This window comes from Pygoscelis adeliae, unplaced genomic scaffold (assembly GCF_000699105.1).
Source record: "Pygoscelis adeliae isolate BGI_AS28 unplaced genomic scaffold, ASM69910v1 Scaffold463, whole genome shotgun sequence".
Lineage (NCBI taxonomy): Eukaryota > Metazoa > Chordata > Aves > Sphenisciformes > Spheniscidae > Pygoscelis > Pygoscelis adeliae.
The window spans coordinates 1,346,632-1,361,055 of record NW_008824471.1 but is presented as its reverse complement, the minus strand read 5'-3'; the positions used below and the strand labels follow the sequence as shown (position 1 = coordinate 1,361,055).

At 41.6% G+C, this 14,424-nt stretch overlaps 1 protein-coding gene across 1 annotated transcript in view; it reads right to left on the bottom strand.

Moving 5' to 3' along the window:
- The window catches only part of EFCAB2 (EF-hand calcium binding domain 2), a 34,057-nt gene extending 22,071 nt beyond the window's left edge, over window positions 1-11,986 (bottom strand). The window contains exon 1 of the mRNA XM_009321267.1: window positions 11,950-11,986. Coding sequence (XP_009319542.1) covers window positions 11,950-11,986 — 37 coding nt within the window. The remainder of the gene's footprint in view (window positions 1-11,949) is intronic.
- Window positions 11,987-14,424: the final 2,438 nt, after the last annotated feature.

The following is a 14,424-nucleotide window of genomic DNA, read 5'->3' as shown; positions in this document are numbered from 1 at the left end:
ACCAGCGGCTACATACTCCAGCACCATTTCTTCTCTTTCCCACTAGCCATTATTTCAATCACAAAAGTAGGCAGCAACCTTGGTCCTGTCAGTTGAAAAACTGGGAACGGGATGCAAAGACTGCCATAAAGAAAAAGGAACATTTTTAAGAAGGCAATGGACACGAGAGGGAACATGGCTGTGCAGGCAGCCACGTGAGAAAATGGGACTCTTAAAGCCCCCTGCAATCTCCACTTGACGTCAGTGAACCTTCTCTTTCTGCTCACGGATCCAAGCTACAGTATTTAACCACCCTCCCCACCCTGCTCCAACACTCTTCCATAAGGTCCCTATGATCATCTTTTGCAAATCCTAGCTCTTCCCATCATCCCCAAAATCACAAGTAACACTCCCTGTCTTGCCATACAATGCCAATCAAAAAGGAGAGGTGAGAAGGTGGTTGAGCTATGGGGAATATCTGAGCCAGCTGGAGGTGGAAAAGGTACAAAAAAGTAAGTGTGAAGTCACTGCTTAAAAACTGAGCCTACTGCATGGTCAAAAAAAAGGTTTGGCCAAAAAGCAGAAATAGCTAAACAGATCTTACTCCTTACAGCTTTAATATGGAGTTAAAATCCTAGAACTGTGTCAAGATGCAGGAACAGGTCCCCAGTAAGAAGGGAGACCGGTGTTATTCCTGAAGATGTGAAACCAGTACCATGTTCCCAATAAGGGCGATTCCCAATTTATTATCTAGGTGTACAGGGCAAAAGGATGAAAGAGACGAACTAAAAACCAAAAGAGATTTGTCTTTGATGTTTGCAGCCACTGTTTCATCTGGCCTCTTCCAAAATCCTTCACAAAACCAATGGAAATAAGGGCATATCTATTGGAAAAAAAAAACAAAAACAAAAACAAAAAACAAATCAGACTGTAGTTCTAATGAGAAGAAATGTACAATGTATATTTGCTTAAATACGAAGCAAAAAACCAGTAAGAGACTTCACAGTTGCAACTCTGAGGAGGTTATCAATTAGCTCTTATGAGATCTAAATCAGGCTTTTAAGCAAGTGTTAACTGGACCATCACCTAGGTCAAGATATTAAAAAGCAGTCACAATACTTAGCATCACCAGCACAGGTGAAATCTCAAACACTCTCAAATAAGCTCATCAGTTTTACCAAGACATCGTGTTTCCAGAACAAAAAGGGAAAGCCAGTGTGGTGTCATAAGACGAATTCTTGGTGATGATATCAGCATAAGGTGTTCCCATGCTACTGCTTCTCTTTCCTAACTCCAAAGAAAAGTATACAACTCCTTAAATTATTCTGCCACAAACATTTGTGTTGCCTTCATGTTAAGTGTGGGGAACTTGACTGACTTAATAATTCAGAAACCTTGCCCCACCCCAAAGAAGAAAACTTTTCAGCATTTAACTAATTCTATTTTAAGGAAATTACTGAGGAAAAGGAACACAGGGAGAAAACAATCTTGAGGTCATTTGAATCTGACTTATTGGCAAGACCTTTCTGCTCTGAAGAAGAAAAGGCATACATTAGATTTTTTCTAGTGATCTTCTTAATTTCAGAGGAAGCTTAATGTACAGTCAGCATAATATGCTGAAACAGCAATTGTATGCTGTGCTCTAAAAATATTGAGGCAAGAGAAATATTTTCTTCTCTACTCTGTACCTCCAATAGCATGTATGATATTAATATATTAGATACCAGAAAAGAAAGGAACGATATGATTAAGCTGTAAGCTTGCGGAATATGCAATGTTATTTCTTTGTGCCTTGTGATACATAATGAAATAATTTAAGAGATGTGCTCATTGAAGAGTCTTTATTCTGGAAAGACAAATCAAGCAAATTTTGAAGAAAAACAAGAGGTTTATAAAGTAAGTTGATTCCTCCAAAGAAGGGATAAACCCATTCCTGAACTGCAATCTGAAGAAAACAGGTTGATACAAAGTACTGATGGCACCAATGCGAAATGCGTCACCTGAGTTTAGCCATTCAGATTGAATGAAAAGATAAAAGATTAATGAAATTTGGTATACGCCAGTTCCCAAGAAATGACCAGGCTAAGTTCTCCACTGACAGTGGTACCTACTCCAATCTGGGGATCCAAGACATGGCCTGCAGACTCGGGAAAGGGATAATGCTTTCTCTCCTGGATGAGAAGCATCCCATGTTATCACAGATGATACTTAGGCAATCTGAATTTTAGTCTGTTTTCTGCAGAAGAATAAAGAAGTTTAACTGGTTTCTGCAGAGGTCACTTTCAAGCATTCTCAAAGAAGCAAATATGAAGTTTCAAGAACAGCAAAAGCTTTTTCTTTCATAGAATCATAGAATCATTAAGGTTGGAAGAGACCTCTAAGATCATCGAGTCCAACCGTCAACCCAACACCACCATGCCCACTAAACCATGTCCCTAAGTGCCGCATCTACACGTTTTTTAAATACTTCCAGGGATGGTGACTCAATCACTTCCCTGGGCAGCCTGTTCCAATGTTTAACCACTCTTTCAGTAAAGTAATTTTTCCTCACATCCAATCTAAACCTCCCCTGTTTTCCTTTTAGACCTTTCATGTTTTTCAGAATTGTTGAGAACTAGCCATATCATTGCTCCCTATTGTTTATGTTTGTCACAGCATACACCATGTGGTATCTAGATAAAGAAGCAAACCCCATCATCAGTGTGAATCAACAAAACCAAAACCCTACACTCATCGTCATGTATGCAATCAACCTTGGGCTAAGAGCATAACCTCACCCTATTGTCATACCTCTTTTCCTAATGGTAGTACATGTGAAAGCTGAAAAATTACCTGGCTGTTTCCATCACTGTAACTGCCTTATGGAAAACTAATAGAGAATAAAAATAAAGGGACTATATTTAAAAAAAGATACACAGAATGGAGCTCAGAGTGGAGCAATCAGGACAATTTTTGCACAGCCCCGTGGCACGTGGTGTGAATAACCATGAGAACAAAACCATCAGCAGCAAATAGGGTTTTAGAAAAATCAGGTAATTAATTTGATGTCTGATAATAAAATACAGGCTGTCAGTTTGATGAAGGCTGTGGCAAAGTTAACTGCAAAAACTACTTCAAATTCTGACACAAAAATATTAAACATAATTTTTCCTTTTTGTCTTCTTTACATAAGACAATTGTAACATGGGCAAAATATATAATAAAGTGATATAAAAAATTAAGCACTATCTTGACTCCAGCTTTGGCTATGGAAATGAGATTATTTTATAGAATAATGCTAATAATAAAAAAAATAAAAAGAGTTCAGATCAACCACAAAGGAAATATTTTGGTTATTACAGTTAGAAGTTGACAAATCCATTAAAGACTTTTTAAAACTGATATAACAACTGTGCATTTCAACGTCAAAGTTGAAAAATGCAACAATATACCAATATGCAAAATCTATCCAGTTTGTGATAGTCAGTTGGTGGCAACTTATGGAGTTATAAGTTGCCAGTAACTTTACCTGATGAAACAAGATATCCTGAATATTATCCTAGGTTTTGATTGTTCAGTAGATAGTCTTTTAAATGCCCTGGCATTCTAAGCTACCATAGATTCAGATGTTTTAATACATGTGGGAACCAAAATTAGCAAAACTAATGGGGCAATTAACAAACTAATTCGACTGTTGAGAAACAAAGTAAGTATAGAAACTATTTCTGCCTTCATAAGCAGTCAAGCTTCTAGCTGCTCATAAAATTCTTAATCTAACTGACACTGTAACATGGAACAAAACAGGCCATGGAGGATGCCATCCCTGGAAAAGAAGCCATAAATAGTCAATGCCTTTCATCACCTAGTATATCCAAAGGTGTTTAAATCCATAGTTCACACTGCCTCCAAAACACAGTTAGTATTAAAGTGTCATTGATTTGAAAGGGAATATACACTATTCATAAAGTTCCTGTCCCAGTTATCTCTCCCCAGAGGTGTTGGAGTCATGGTCAATCTTGTCTACTGCCCTCCCTTCTGGATCAAATATGGTTCTTCATCAATGGAAAAAATATTTCTTTCCCTTGTGGTACACATTCTTGTAGGTCATCAAACCCATTTTAATGCTGTCACCTCTGGTTGCTCTTGCACGATGCCATTGTTTTGCCTGGTCTGTGCTGAGCAAACAGCTCCCACACCAGTCCACAGAGATCAGTCTGCATCCTCAGTACTTGATAACTCATACCTATCTGCCCTGATTCATAATGTTATAACAGCCTGAACAGCTGCTGCATTAAACCTGACTCCCACATCCTTACCAGGATCCTGTTTGCTTGCTCTGTCCAGAGCTTGCACTGTATTTCTTAAAGCCAGGGGATGCAGATGGCAAAGTATGTCAGCATGAAGCCCCAGTGGAACTACAACCACTGCCCGGGCTTGCTGCAGATAATGCATTTGCCTATGGGAATGCAGAAGGGCAAATTATGAGGGGTACCCTTGCTGCCTCTGCAAAATCCTTGACAGATGCTTGCTGTAACACAAAATTGTCCATATGTTGGAGGGGACCAATAAACCACTATTTTCTATATCACTTCCTACACTACAACCCTGACAGCCTCCCTGTGCCCAGGCTTCCAGAACAGAGACATTAATTTCCCTGGTTCCACCCAATTCTTTCTGGAGATCCCCAGAAAGGAGGATTGCAATTTGTCAAAGAAATAAATGGCATAAGGATTTCCTACATATAAAATACAAAGCAAACGTACTCTAAACTTACTGAAACTATTGACAACCAAGCAGAACTTGCAAGTGAAGGGGAGAGGGGCAGGGAATGTTAAATGTTAGGAGTGGCTGAGTGGGACTGGGTCCCAGCGGGAATCCTGCTAATGTCGTACAGTGTTTCTTACAGTCTGTAAAACTCCACTAAGTGCTCTTCAGGGCTGGACATGTAGCGGGTTTGCTGGTGGGGAAGGCATACAGAAGTTTGGTGCCGTTGAAAAAAAAGCAGCAGCACGCGCTGAGGATGTGGTAAGGGATACGACTCTGTCTTTCCTATTACCTGGCTGAGCTCCTTACACAAAAATGCACACAGGCAGAGGTGGCTGACACTGCCGGCCGACTCTGCTCGCTTTGCCCTGGAGCACTGTTCCCTCTGGGATAGCACCCCTTTGCTCTGCTGAATCTCCTTTCCCAACTTTGCGCTTTTGTCATCGTAATCTTCGCATCTCTTCAGGTGCCGCGTGTGACTGTGTACCTTGGCAGTCTAGATTCAGCTCCAGGTGATGAGACTTATTTTTCAGAAAAAAGGAGGGGTTGATTAGTCTCTCCCCTGCCCTACAGGCAGGAAAATCCTTCCTCCTTGCTGTTCAAAGAGTTCCTGAGCAGCTTGTTGGTGAGAGCAAGCTAGGTATACGCAATCCTGGGATATACGGGGGAAGGATGCTACAATCACATGGTTTGCTAGGGAAAACTCCATTCCCTGTAGGCAGTTAGTCTGAGTGATGCAACACAGGTACATATCAATCCATGTCAGTGACAGCACTTCACGCATCTCAGGAAAGGCTCAACAAAATATGCCCTGATGTTTTCACTGTACACAATCTGTGCAGATAAGCTATATCTACATATATATCTATATATACTGAAGCACCAGTCTTCATAAGCACCAGCAGAGAAGCCTACAATCCTGGGAAATTATCAAGGAATACTAGCTATACTCAGCTAGAGTTCAATTTTCTCAAACCTCTGCACTAGCTGAGGTTTGATGAGTGATCAATTTTTCAATTTTTTTGGTGGGATGGTATGGAAAGAGTCCTTCCTGCTTTCACTGCACAAAACAAATTTGTGGTCTGCGTCTGCCAAAGAGGATAAATGGAGGTGCAATGGCTGGCTGGTTGGTATGACCACACATCTGGGATGTAGCATGCATCACGTTCCAGGTCAAAGCAGTTAAGACAAGACAGACTCTGGCAGGGATTCCTGATCTGCGGCAAGCCCAGGCAGTGGCCCATAGCAGCACCTAGCCAAGATGGGCTAGTCCGGGCCTTGGAAATCCAGGTGTGCAGGCTGGGGCCAAGACCTGGCTGCAGTATTATATTCTCCTGCTGATGAAGTGTTCTGGACCTAGCAGCACGCCCAGAAAAAAAAAAAGTCAGAAAAGAAAACCACAAGTTGGCCTAATTCAGGTTAAAATTGCAAGACATTCTGACATTTTCTAGTGAGCAATTCGTAAGCCATGCTACAGAATTCCTTTTATATTTGCAAGGAAAATAGTCCAGTGGAGGCCGTCATCCTCTGCCTCGCTGGTGGTAGTAGGCAGAAGCCCTTCCATCAGGAAATGGCAATGCGAGTTGGATTTCCACATACGCAGCATCACAGGCAGGTTTTCTGCTCTCTGTTTTGACCAGCCAGGATGATACTGTGCGGGAGGATTAATACCTGTAAGTAGCAGGGAAGTGCACAAGCAAATACTTGGCACCCAGCCCCCCTCCAGCTCCAACTTACTGTTCTGCTGCTGCTGCCGCTCTAAGGACCGCGTGCAGCTCCACCTAGCCACAGCCCTGAGCCTCCTCCTGCCACCTCCCACGGTCCCCCTGGCTGTTGGGGGTACTGCAGTTAGCGCCCAGTGATAAGCACCTTGCTGTGCGAGGTCACAGCTCTGTCTTCCACCTTTCCCTGTAGCTACAGCTTACAGATATTTATCACCCTGAGTACAAAGTCTCTCTGAGCTCTGAAACAGTCAATGGTGAGAGCTAATGCCCTGACCTGACCTTCTTAAGCGCCTTACTCCTTGTATCCTAACCCACTGTCACCCCCGTATTAAATAGTGCAGGGTCACGCTGTGAACAGTAACATACAGCTTATTGCCTATAACCTCTGGAGAAGACACAGCACTGAGAGCCAGAAGGAATGTATGTATGCGTATGCCCAAACTTCAGAGAAAAAGTAGGGATAACCTCTCAGAGCTTGAAAGAATCTGGAGTCATCATTACTTACAGCAGAAACGCTTGGCAGTCCTCTTGAGCATCTTTCAAAATACAACAGCACCTACCCTGACCATAGCAGTTTCTCTCTTCCCAGCTTTCACACAAGTCTGTTTGCCCACAGTTTTTGCATTTGTTGTTGCGCAGTCCTTGCAGAAAAGCCAGTTTCTTTTTTTTTTCCCCCTAATATTTGGTCATGTGTTGAAACTTTTTTTTTTTCCTCAAAGCTGTTTTGCCTTTTTGCACTTCTTGGAGGGAAGGGTCAGATGAGATGGGCCTCAAGACTCTGGGATGGGACAGTTACAGTGACCTTACAGGACAGAAAAAGCTATTGAGTCCTGGATCATAACAACATGCATTTTCATTTGATAAGCTGTCAAACATTTTATGTCAGGAGTAGCTGTAACATTATTAGAGCAACAATCAGGACACAGCATGAAATGTTCAACTACGGCTCTCACGATTTGGCCCTGCCTGTCTTCCCAAGCAGTTGGCCATAGCCGTGCTGCTTTAGTTCCACAGGCCTCAAAACTGTTGCAGATTATTACTTCGGAAGCAGTATGCAATGACGACTCTCAGGAAGAAACACATAACTCAATTGGACCTAACAGGTCTCAGTTATGACCTAGATTTCAGTCAGCCAAGCACATCATCATTTCGCAGCTACTCAAGTGGTGGCTGAGTCTGACTTCATGAAGCCTGGAGCTTCATGAGCCAAAGCAGTAAGCTCTGAGTAGTATCACTCTCCCTAATCATTTGCACAGGTCCAGCTCTGACAGCAAAGCTCTCCTTCTGCTAGCTGGTGTCCACAGACAAACTGCCAAATACTTGCCATTGCATGCAACCAACACTGAGGGCAGTGAAACAACATGCTTTGTCACACTAACTTGCAGAATGATGGGGGAAAATCCTTTCCTTTTGATATAAAGATCTTCTCCTCTGAGCAGAGGATGTGGAGACATGCCTCCAGTCATCCAAAGAAGGCAAGGAAGTCCCATCTATGCATAGATCTGGATTGCCTCCTGTATTCCTGTGGTTCACAGATAATATACAATTAATATCTTATACTTCCCTTGAGGGAAGTCATGATGTTATCCTTCCTACAGTGAAATGAAAGAAATGCCAGCGCTTGACGTTTGGTAGCCTGCAAAAAATAATTGTGACACTTTTTTTAAAGTCAATACCGGCTGTTTCCTTTTCATAAGGCAGAGATAAGCTCAGCATAAATCTCCATTAGGGATGTCTTGCACATCCCTGAAATCCCAACTCTGGCAGTTGTACCAGTCAGCACTCCCGTTGCAGCTCAGAGCTGGCAAAAACAGCAATCTCCACTGTTGCAATTTGTTCCGGTATCTTTCATCTCAGCCACACCTGGGATATAATGAGAGAGTTATGTCTAGCCCATACTTATATTCTCTTTCATCACCAACAGCAAACTGCCCTGCGAGAATATATAGCTCTCTTGGTGATGCTGAGAGTCTTGCTATACCTCCAGCTGCTGCGGAAAAGGAAGGCTGCGACACCGGCATAACACAACCCATGCTGCTATGCTGTGTGGTTGCAGAAGGCATTTGTCTCCATTTTTCCTGGACTCTCCACATGCTGGCCCCAGAAGGGGATGGCAGAGCCACAAAGGACAACTCCGACACCCACAGCCTACAACACATATGCACCACACCAAGCTCCACCAAAATGCAGTAATGCACACGCTGCTGTGTGCCCCACAACAGCAGCTCACTCTGCCAATGATGTGGGATGGCCCCAACAGGGCACTCCATAACTTGTCACCAACGGCGTGCATGTACATCTGATTGCATGTGTGGCAGCACCAAACATCTCATAAATTGAATATGCCTACTAAACTGCCTCTGCACACCGATTGCTCAAGTGCTCAAGAACCAGAGACCAGAATCAAGTGGATACCAGTGCTCTGAGAATTAATTTATTTTAAACATAAGCCATTATAAAGTTTAACTACAGGACCACAGTAGCGCTGCTAGAATACAGCAGTTTGTGAACCTTCTTCTTTTAAAGAACCGTAATTGTCCACAATAAAATGGGAGAATGAGGGTTTTTAAGTATGACTTTTAATTCATGCTGTTATTATGTAACCTATCACAAGTCCTTCAATTTGCCTGACAGGGTCTCAAATGGGTTAAAAAAATAGTTTCTAGACTGGTTGCAATTCTATCTGCACTATTCTGGAGGGAGGGCTTTGACCAAGCAAAGGATGACTGTTACAGTGAAACAAAATGGCAAGGGATTTACAGGGGTTTGCTGCAGCTGCTTGTTTTTTAAGGAGCTGTCTTGAAAGTATCACTTACAGTGCTACATCGCTTTCTTTACATATCATGAATGAATACGAAACTCCAATTTTCTTTTTGTTTGCCTGAGAGTAATATTCTGAATTTGAACAGCATTTCAGCTGACAAATTTAAGACATTTACATTTGTCATCAATGGGGAGTAAGACTTATTTCTATAACAATTTGAGGCAGGCTAAGCTGAAAGAGAAAGTTGGCAAACAGGGGAAAAAAGGATACAAGCTGTTCATGGATAAATTTCAGAATTCATGTCTAATTTTCAACCTGACCATCAGCAGTAACGGTCCAGAACCTCCTGTGACTTTACACCAGCGACACAATAATCCTTACCATTTTTAAGATGTAGCTTGGTAAGTTTTTGAAAGTTATGGTTGTATACAGCCCCAGGCTGGACTCAAGGAAATCCCTTCCTATCTTACGTTCATGGGGCTTTCACATACTACCTACGCCTATGTAACATTGAACGGTAAGGATGTCACATTTCCAAAAAGCTGGAAGTCTGTATTTTCTTCAAGACAGACATTTACAGTTAAAGACCATTTATAAAAATATCTCTGGAGACCTGTCAGGTAGCACGTAATCCAACCTCAAAAGCCATGGGGGCCAGAGTTAAGTTTCAGGACCTCCTGCCCCTTACCATGCCAATAGCTTTTACCCCCGCACCGGGTACCTGCGAGCTCTGCACAGGGAGCTCCCTGCTTCTCTGGCCACCTTCTGCAGCATCCCCAGCCCCATCTCCAACTGTCCCGTGCCCATCCTGCCATCTCTGCTGTGCCAGGTACGAGGCCCACCTCCACACAGGCTGGGCTGGGACATCGCTGCCGCAGCTACTTCACCCCGCAGGATATCTCGCAGGATGTGTAGGAGCTATTTTCAGCTTCTGCCCCCCACCTCAACCAGACTCCCATGTCAGAAACAGGAGCAGCGGCAGCCAGACCCCGTGGCAGGATTTGGTCGGGGCAGAGCAGTGGTGTGGCCAGCACCCCTGTCTGCATGGCCACCTCCCACCTGGGGGCTAAACGTTGAGCACGTTCGACAACAGGTTCATGTCAGACCTCTGTTACCCTAAAGACCATTTCCCTTCCACAACCTTTAGCCCGCTACATTCTATCGTCAATAGCAACAAAGCGGTATCTGTTCACACAAAATAAAGGTACTCCTAAATTGCAAAAAAAACCCAACCCCTCAGATCTGAGAATAATTAGTACGTAGACATGTAAATTCTTAATAGCATGATAACTATTGTTGGAAAGATAATTTGTGGGAGTTCTCGAGCTCCCTGTCAGCACTGCGTATCTGCTGGTTGGCATTGTTTAAAAGACAAAAAAGTTTAAAGCCTTTCTGCACACCAGCCAATTTTTTATTCAATAAGTCAGCTAGAAGTAGAGCCAAACTGCAAAACTTCTGCCATTTTATGCACCATGGAAACAAGAAACCTGTCAATCTGCAATTACCTATTCTACATCCATTTGAGATCAACTTTTACTGCAGGAGTATAGCCAAGAGGATCAGATCTACAGCCTGTGTTTGTCCATGGGAGATGGGCATAATTTATTTTTTGTTTCACTCTCAAATGAGTACAAATATTAAAACATAACTCAGATTGATGTCAAGGTACATGTTAAACTGCTTTACAGTCTAATAAAAGCTATAAACTTTTCTCCTCATGTAATTTCTCACAGCAATGTCAACAAGAGGTTATAAAAATATTCAGTGTTCATCTGTAAATTCCAGTGATAAAACTGCAGATTCCCTAGATTTCCTTCTAGAGCCGAAATATTGCTTGCTTGAGCTCTATGAAAGCTACTTATTTTTAACAACTCATACTAATTTTGTATTTTTTTCCTTAAATGAAATACTGTCACTTTTTAAATTGGAGATAATTTATCTGATGGACTACTTTAGCCTGAAGGTTTATTGTGAGTGTTTAATCCATAGCTTTTGTACCTTTCAAATGCTGATGCTTATTTGTAAAACCCTCAAAAATACTTTTTAAAATCCTCAATATAGCAAGACCCTTAAATGTACTCATGTGCTTAAGCGTCATGTGCGTCATATTATCCCATTCAGTGGGATTCCCCAAAGCCGTACGCAGCTTAAGCTCTTTTCTGTGTCAGGTTTGAAACTCATGTTAATTAAGCGTGCTCCAAGCAGAATTAATGGTTACAACTGCTTACAGTGCTTGTGGCAGCTACTAGGCTCTCTAAGCTTGGACTTGCAACTTTATTAAAACAGAATGAGCAGCGATAGCACATTTTCAGTATCTCTAGCGATACAGAATGCAGGCAGAGTCAGGTGAGATGGAGAGGGAAGGTGTAGATCCTACCTCCAGACGCGGGAGGATTCGGCAAGGCAGGTGAAGTAGGGGCAACTCTGCTTCTTTGCAAGAAGGGAGTAGCTGAATGGGATATGTAGCTAGCTCTTACCAAATGTAAACTCCAGAGGATCTCTGATTTCACCAGCGAGCCAGGTGGCAAACCCGGGCAGTGAAAGAGCAGATATATATGTGTGATTGAACACATTGTTACTGTATTTACATAAGGCACTAAAATTGGGGTGAAAACTCTCTCCCATCTCCACCAACAACCTCCACATGACCATTTCATAAGTGGGAAAGAGGATCTATGAGGCCTGATTACCTATTGCAGCTGTAACTCAAACTACCCAGAACAACTACTAATCACTTACCAGAGAAAACCATCATCGCAGAATGGTTATTCTCCATCTCCGCAGACCTTCGCATCAGAATCAGGTATCTTTCTGGAGGACATCTGTTATCCAGAACTAGTTACTCGGTTTCATATGGGCATAAGTGGGTTAAACAGGAGCTCAGACTATTTAATATACTTCCTTTTGGATTAAAATTCATGACATTAATTGCATTTTAAATATTCACTAACTGGCACAAAGAGTATGGTCTTAGGAAAACTCTAATACTGATCAATTACATAACATTACCATAACGATATAGGAACACCGAGCGTTCTCTCCTTTATGTACTTTCATGTGATTTCTTAAATCCCAGCTGGAGAAAAATATGTCTTGTCTTCTGTCTAGTTCTACTTCAGGCACTACCGGTCTGACATTTTGCTTTCAGGTTCTAGTAACATCAGTATTGAGATCAGAGATGTTAAAACTTAGAAAATCTGACATGTTATGTCAAATTACAAAGAAAGTATCTGAGAGCAAATGGAAGAACAGACAGACTGAATTAAGCAGCAGAAAAAGGGAAAGAAACGGAACGATAGGAGGGAAGATACGGGCAAATATACAGAAGAAAAAGATTAAGCAAACAGTCCAGCGTAATCAGATGGGTATGAAGAAAAAACATTAAACACTGTTGAAAGCACAAACGTAGGGATATAAATTCATACATAAAACATGTAGCTACAGATAGTATGGGCATGATCCCCTTAACACTTATGCACATACAAGATTTTATTCACAAGAATTGCATAAGTTAGAGGGTAATACTCATGTGAGTAACATGATGTACAAGAGGTTGCAGGATTTGGCCTTTCACCGTTTTTCCTTGCGTACATCGTGTACATCTGTAAAACGTTTAAGCAGACATTTTAACTTTGAAGAAGACAAAACTTGAAAATAATAGGACCTGAGGGAAACCTTTACCATGAAAGCTGGTGGAACTGCAGTTCTACAAAGAACCAAGAGGAATACCCTAAAGACTAATTATTCGACAATACAACTAATGTTATTGTTCTGTTTGAAGCATAATAAAGTAAAAGTTGCAGTTTGCAAAGATGTGGAATGCTTGTCAGAAGAAAGCATGATCGATGCATGAATCCGGAACTGGGGAATCTTAATTAACCCTCTAACTGCCATCTACAAGAAGTCTAATAGCAACTCTGAAATGGGTGTAAGCAACTTATTCTCATGGGATTGCTTCTGCAGTTTAATGAGACACTGACTGTTAGCTCACCTCAACCATGTTTATAATAATGAGACACTTTTATAGGGCAATAAGCAACTGGTCTGCCTAATAACAGACTATGATTCTCATGAGTGGCAGAAGGTAAGTCAGATGTCTTATCCACGTGATACGGGTTATTGTCCTCATTCTACAGATAGGAAACCAAAGCCCAGTATGTCACTTTCCACAATCCATCGGGAAGTCTGGTAGGGCCAGGAATGGAGTTTATGGGTCGAGGCTGTTTAGGATGAGAGCACAGTTTTCCTCTAGAAGGTGACATCTGATACTCTACTGGGAATAGTGTTTTACAGGATGTTAAAAAAAGTCTGTCTTCAGAAATACAGTAATTAAACTTCTTACAAAGTATTCTCACTTCGAAACTACAAAAACCCGCATTAAAGGCCATTAATCAAGCAATCAAAAACCCATGACCTTCCTTCTGCAAGAGTTTCTGCCTGTGGATTGATGAAATGGTGCAAAATCTCAATATCGTACATATGGGTACCCAAAATATATGGAGCCAGAACTTCCCAATATTACTGTTATCCCACCAGAAGACCAGATTCCATCTTCTCAGATGGTTCGGCAGACTTCTAGGCTGTTATCCTATGATCTCTATCCACCTCTGCCAACACTGTGCCTCAGCTTCATTTGCAAAACTGGAAAGATGCAAAAAATATGCTTTCACAAGACTAAACAAAAATGAAAAAAATATAAAAGAAATAATACTTTTAGAACTCACTGAAGCTACATCAGTCTTATTTCTTAATTTCTGCAAGATATCTATGCTGCAAAGTGCATGCTAGAAATACGTCTACCAAAATCAAATTACTCATTCAGCACCATCCACAGCAACTATTTATACAGGACTTTTCTACAGAATATATTGGTTTTTTCCTAAATAATACAAAATAATCCATTATTTAGGTTATTTCAAAATCAATGTTCAGAATTCGCAAACTATTACAACACACACAAGTTTACTTATGGAAAGGATGGATTTTAGAAGTCACAATATTGTGACTTTTACAGAAAGTGTGTTTTCCTTGAAACGATACTTGAATATCCTTGCAGGAGGAATCACCTTTAGCCTGTAAAATATAATTTCTGGCAACACTCCCTAAAGTAGAACACGCTTGCCTCTAAAAATAAGCCATGGTGCTATCAGCAGCACAGATTACTTTTTCCTGGCAGAGAGAGCCCGATGCATCCAGAAATGACTGCAAGGGGGG